Source organism: Erinaceus europaeus, chromosome 18 (assembly GCF_950295315.1).
Source record: "Erinaceus europaeus chromosome 18, mEriEur2.1, whole genome shotgun sequence".
NCBI lineage: Eukaryota > Metazoa > Chordata > Mammalia > Eulipotyphla > Erinaceidae > Erinaceus > Erinaceus europaeus.
In genome coordinates, this window is record NC_080179.1 from 776,501 (window position 1) to 782,500 (window position 6,000).

Genomic DNA, 6,000 nt, shown 5'->3' on the forward strand with positions numbered 1-6,000 from the left:
GAGGGCTCTGAATTCCCACTGCATCAGGCACTGGGGAGAGAGGGGAAAATGGAGAGGTGCGGGTCTAGTAACAGGTGTAGGTGTGATGGGGGCAGATGGCCAGAGGGCTCTTCCCGCTGCATCAGCCACTGGGGAGAGAGAGAGGAAAAGGGAGAGGTGCGGGTCTAGGAACAGGTGTAGGTGTGACTTGGGAAGGAAGAGCCGGCGGGCCCCGGGGAGGAGGGGAGGCAAATATATACAAACATAGTGAGTTGCAGAAACAATAGTCCCCTGTGTCTGCAACCTTGGGAGAGCTGCTGGAGCTGCCAGTGGAGGGACTAGTGGCAGGAACAGTGTGCGGCTGTACCCCATTATCTCGTAGCTTTGTAAGGCGCCATGAAACCACTACGAGGCTTTGCGAATGTTCTTCCCAGAAGTGTCCCCCCACAGACAACCCTTGCTGCTCCCCTCTGTGCCCGTCTGGACTAGCGCATCTGGTCAGTGCTAAAGCTCTTCTCTCTCTCACGGTTAGTCATGGCCCGAAGACGCACTCCAGGCCGTTGCCTCGCGCTTCCTGGAAGAAATTGAAATGTCTGAGGGCATCCGGGAAGGCTGCATCAGCATGTGCAAGTGCTTCCACACGTCGACTATAGATCTGTCAACATCCTTCTTTGTGGAGCTTCAAAGACACAACTATGTGACTCCCACCTCCTATCTTGAATTAATCTCCACCTTCAAACTGTTGTTGGAGAAGAAAAGAAGGTAAGAATAGGATTTCACACTTTCGGCTCTAGTGGGTTAGAGCAGGTCTGTACATGTGAGTGTCGGCCCTTCTGGAGCGGGATAGTGGGATGTGCTTCACGGCGTGTGTGAACGTACGCACATTTACGCCTTTACACGGGCCACTCCGTGAGCATGGTAGGAGACGAGCAGATCTCGGTGTCCTGGTGCAAATGTGTCATTGCCTAGCCCATGACAGACTCATGATCATGTCTTCCTAGGCAATGAAGATGGGCTTTGAGCTGTGGTAAAATCCTGGGATGCTTCCACAGTGAAACTGAGTCATCATTGTTACGGTCCAGTTTTCTTTGACAAGTGACAGGATAGCAAGTAAACCTGTTTTTAAATAAATACACTAAGCGGTGAAAAACCATGACAAGTTAGTCCACAAGCACTGTCAGCTTTCATCTGAAACTGCGAGTTTTCATTTGAAAACACCAGTAAGTACACGCATTACAGAAAGGTCCATGTGATTCTTTGATATCCTGGAAGGTGACTTTTACATTCAGAAAAAAGTTTCTTGATCTGAAAATTATCCCTCAGCAGTTTATTTTAAGGTGTGTAAACTTGGGCCAGGGCGTTAGCTCGGGAGTTTGCATGATAGATGTTCACAGCTAAGGCTGTGTAGCCAGCCCGAGGCCAGGATATCAGCTTACAGGCAGGCTGAGCACAGGTGTTCTGGGCCAGGATATCAGCTTACAGGCAGGCTGAGCACAGGTGTTCTGTGCACAAAGATCTGGGTTCAGACCCCGCCGTCTCCACCTGCAGGGAGAGGCTTCATGAACAGTGAACTCTCTCCCTCGACATCTCCCTCCTCTCTCAGTTTCTCTCTGTCCTTTCAATAAATAAATAAATGAAAATGGCTCCTGGGAGTGGTGTCCTTATCATGTACATGCAAAGCCCTAGTGGAAGGAAGGATGAAGGAAACAGCTTTCAAGGATATTCTGGATATATAAACTTTTCCTCTAGGAATCTAGGTAGTCGGAACAGGAGCCTGAGGAAACAAGTAGGCAGGCCGTCTCGAAGCCTCTGAGAGGAGGTGTCCGGGCAGCGTCGGGGAGCCTCCCCGAGCTCCGGGTGGCTGCACCCAGACTGTCGCCCAGGGCTTTTAAAGTCCTGTTTGCCTCTATTAGATCCTTAATGAGCCTTGCCTGGTTAAAGCCTCCAGCCCCCTCCGTAGTCAGTCAGTACTGTCACCTAGACGGCGGCTGCCAAGTCCCGGGCCAGGAAACACTGGTGAACCTGGATTCTGAATCTGTTGCACGCGGGTTGGGTGAGACCTCGCTGTGCTGGTGCTGGTCACACCATCCCTCAGAGGGGCTGCACTGTGACACAGGTTCCCTGTGTTGGTCCTTCAGCGGTAGGTAACCTGCTAACTGGGAGTCTCAACGCAGGACAAAAGTCTGCTGTTTCCTCTCTCCTGAGTGTGCCTGGGCTTCTGAGATGGTCTTCACTTGATGACCAGCAAGGCTCTCGGACAGAAGGGTGAAGCAGCCTTCAGACAGTTAGTACTATGGCGTGCTCCTTACTCCAACCTGCACCTTGCAGATAGCTGCCAAAATGTGTCATCTTTTGCTTTGAGACATTACAGTATATCAAATTCTGTAAATGAAACAAATTACAAAGAAATTTCTCTGCATAAAATATGTACTTTTCTAGAGGGAATATGTGGATGCAGACAAAAATTTAGTTTCATTGTTCCCAATTATTTCAATAGCACTATACCAACCAGTTATTCTTTTTTAAAAAAATAATTTTCATATATTTTGGATAGAGACAGAGAGAAATTGAGAGGGGAGGGAGAAATAGAAAGGGGGAGAGAGAGAGAGAGACCTGCAGCCCTGCTTCAGCACTCATGAAGCTTTCCCCTGCAGGTGGGGGCAGGGACTTGAACCCGGGTCCTTGCCAAGGCACTGTCATGTGAGCGCTTCACCAGGTGCGCCACCACCCGGCCCCGCACTTTACTTTCTGTCCTGTTTGCCATTTGTCTTAGTGAACAATTCTTATTTCAAGGTGTTTAACTTGAGATATTTTCCATAATTAGCAACATTTGAAATAGTATTTTTTGCTCCCTGAAGTTTATGTAAAACTGATTATAAGCAAAGTTTTAAGGAACAATAGTGTTGGAATATACTGCCAGAGGTGATTAGTTTAGAACTACACCAGGGGTATGATATATATTTTAAAAAGGATAACTTTTGAATTTCTGTGACAAGCCTAAATATTGCCTAGGCATTTAAAAATACAGACACATAGAAGTAGTATTTGCTCCTAATTGTGCCCAGTCCAGTTTTATAGAGTCCACTTTTTCCTTTTCTTTTTAAAAAATATTTTTAATTCATTTATTATTGGATAGAGATAGATATTGAGAAGGGAAGGGGGATACAGAGTAAGAGAGACAGAGAGACTCCTGCAGCCCTGCTTCACCACTCGTGAAGTTCCCCCTCTGCAGGTGGGGGCAGGGACTTGAACCCGAGTCCTTGTGCACTGCGGTGGTGTGAGCACTTAACCAGGTGCGTCACCGCCTGGTTTCCCCCCCCCCCCCCCCCCGCCCCATACACACACGACTTTTCTTAGGGAATGTTCTGAGGCATGAGACTCTTTCAGACCTCTCTTTTAGTTACACTGTAAGAATCTCAGAGCCCCGGTGAGTCAGTCGCCTGTTCTGTCTGTTTCCAGTGAAGTGATGAAGATGAAGAGGAGATACGAAGTGGGCTTGGACAAGCTGGACTCTGCTTCCTCCCAGGTGGCCGCCATGCAGTTTGAGCTCGAGGCCCTGCAGCCACAGCTGAGGGTGGCCAGCAAGGAGGTGGACGAGATGATGGTGATCATTGAGAGGGAGTCGGTGGAGGTGGCCAAGACGGAGAAGATTGTGAAGGCGGACGAGATAGTAGCCAACGAACAGGCTATGGCCGCCAAGGCCATCAAGGATGAGTGCGATGCTGACCTGGCAGAGGCCTTGCCCATCCTGGAGTCAGCGCTGTCCGCCCTGGACACCCTCACTGCGCAGGTCCGACGGCTCCCAGGCGGCTGAGGGTGGGGACAGGGTGGGATGGCACGCGCGGCTGGCGGTGGGAGTTGTCAGATGGAGTAGCGCCCTGTTGTCATACCGTCTTGTCAGTCATTATTAAATCACTGATAAAAAAGGGAAGGGAAGAGGCCAGCTGACAAAGGCCAGAAAACGTGTCAGCGCAGCTCTAAGGTGACCTCCAGTGTCACCACGGCCTCTCCCAGTCGGTCTGCGTATCAGCTGGCAGGAGGACAACCTCGTTCATCCCCAAGAGGACATCCACATGGACAGCTTTTTAAAAAGACAGTTTTTAAAAAGAAGCTTCCGGGGGCCGGGTGGTGGCAAACCTGGCTCAGTGCACATGTTACAGTGCACAGGGACCCAGGTTCCAGCCCCCAGTCCCCACCTGCAGGGCGGAAGCTTTGCCAGTGGTGAAGCAGGGCTGCAGGGGTCTCGGTCTCTCTCTCTCTCTCTCTCTCTCTCTCTCTCTCTCTCTCTCCCTCTTCCCTCTCTGTTTCTGGCTGTCTCTATCTAATAAATAAAGATAATAAAAATTTTAATTAAAAATGAAAAGAAGCTTCTAGATGTTATTACAACCTCTTCTAGAACAAAATGCATCTGAGCATTTCACCTGGCAACTTTGCAGTACACAGAAAGCAGGGTCGGATAGCCAAGTATTTGTTTGGATTCTAAGATGCACTGTTTCCGTTTCCACAAATTGATGTCAGGATACCCCTTGCAACAGTGCTATGTCAGTGGTCATTAGTGTCATGTGTGAGACAAAACACAATAGCGTAACCTACATGATATACTGATATTTTATAATAGCAAATGTGAAACCTAATGAAATATGCAAACTTAAGATGTAAGAGAGGAGCTTTTTAATTAAGAAAAGAGAGCAGTGAATTTCTTAGAGAAAATTGTGCCGGGGATCCTGGTGACCCTTTTGGGCAGGGTCAGAGGGTGGGCATCATGTCCTTCTGTGAACAGCTGGCTCCCAGAGAGTTCAGATTGGTTGAAGCTTAAATATAGTCCTGGCACAATAAAACAGAAGTGCTCATGATCTTGCAATGGACTAGGACTTGGGATTTCTTAGGCGTGAGATCTCAGCAGAACAGGAGCATGACTCACAGTGTGCTGGGCGTCCTCCTTTAGGACAGACACTAGTGTTCTGACACGAGTCTCATCGCCATCATCCTAGGTTAGGAGCAGAGTGACTGTCTAGGGACGTGATAGAGTTTGAAACGTGCTGTGTAAAGGGCTGGGGTGGTACCCTGGTCGAGCATGTGTGCTACCATGTGCAAGGACCGGAGTTCAAGCCCCTGGTCCCCACCTGTAGGGAGAGAGCTTCATGAGTGGCGAAACAGGGCTTCAGTGCTCTCCCTTCCTCCCTCTCCCTCTCTCTCTCCCCCTCTCTTTCTCCTCTAGATTTCGTTCTGTCTCTATCCGTTAAATAAAATATTTAAAAGAAAGGTAATGCATAGAGATTTTTTAAAAATTTATTTATTCTTTTTGTTGTCCTTGTTTTTATCATTGTTGTGGTTATTATCATTGTTGTTATTGATGCCATTGTTGCCGGATAGGACAGAGAGACATGGAGAGAGGAGGGGAAGACAGAGAGGGGGAGAGAAAGACAGACACCTGCAGACCTGCTTCACCGCCTGTGAAGCGACCCCCCTGCAGGTGGGGAGCCGGTGGCTCGAACCAGAATCCTCAAGCCGGTCCCTGCGCTTTGTGCCACCTGCGCTTCCCCCGCTGCGCCGCTGCCCGACCCCGGGAATTCTTTCTTTTCTAATGATGGTGTGTTGTCACCCCAAGGACATAACGGTGGTGAAGTCCATGAAGAGCCCACCTGCCGGAGTGAAGCTGGTCATGGAGGCCATCTGCATCTTGAAAGGCATCAAGGCTGACAAAGTGCCGGACCCCACAGGCTCGGGGAAGAAAATCGAGGATTTCTGGGGTCCGGCTAAGAGGCTTCTCGGGGACATTCGGTTCCTACAGTCGCTGCATGAGTACGACAAGGACAACATTCCCGCAGCGTACATGAACATCATAAGGAAGAGCTACATCCCGAATCCGGACTTCGTCCCGGAGAAGATCAGGAACGCCTCCACGGCCGCCGAGGGGCTGTGCAAGTGGGTCATCGCCATGGACTCCTACGACAAGTGAGTGCCAGGGGACCTGGGTGCACTTCCCAGCCAGTGCCACCAGCTGCCTTCTGTGCTCAGCTG

At 49.7% G+C, this 6,000-nt stretch overlaps 1 protein-coding gene across 1 annotated transcript in view; it reads left to right on the plus strand.

Annotated features, from left to right (window-relative positions):
* DNAH7 (dynein axonemal heavy chain 7) overlaps positions 1–6,000 on the plus strand; it is a 197,201-nt gene that overhangs the window by 122,128 nt on the left and 69,073 nt on the right. Inside the window, exons 42-44 of the mRNA XM_060177540.1 lie at positions 512–741; positions 3,439–3,769; positions 5,588–5,934. Coding sequence (XP_060033523.1) covers positions 512–741; positions 3,439–3,769; positions 5,588–5,934 — 908 coding nt within the window. The remainder of the gene's footprint in view (positions 1–511; positions 742–3,438; positions 3,770–5,587; positions 5,935–6,000) is intronic.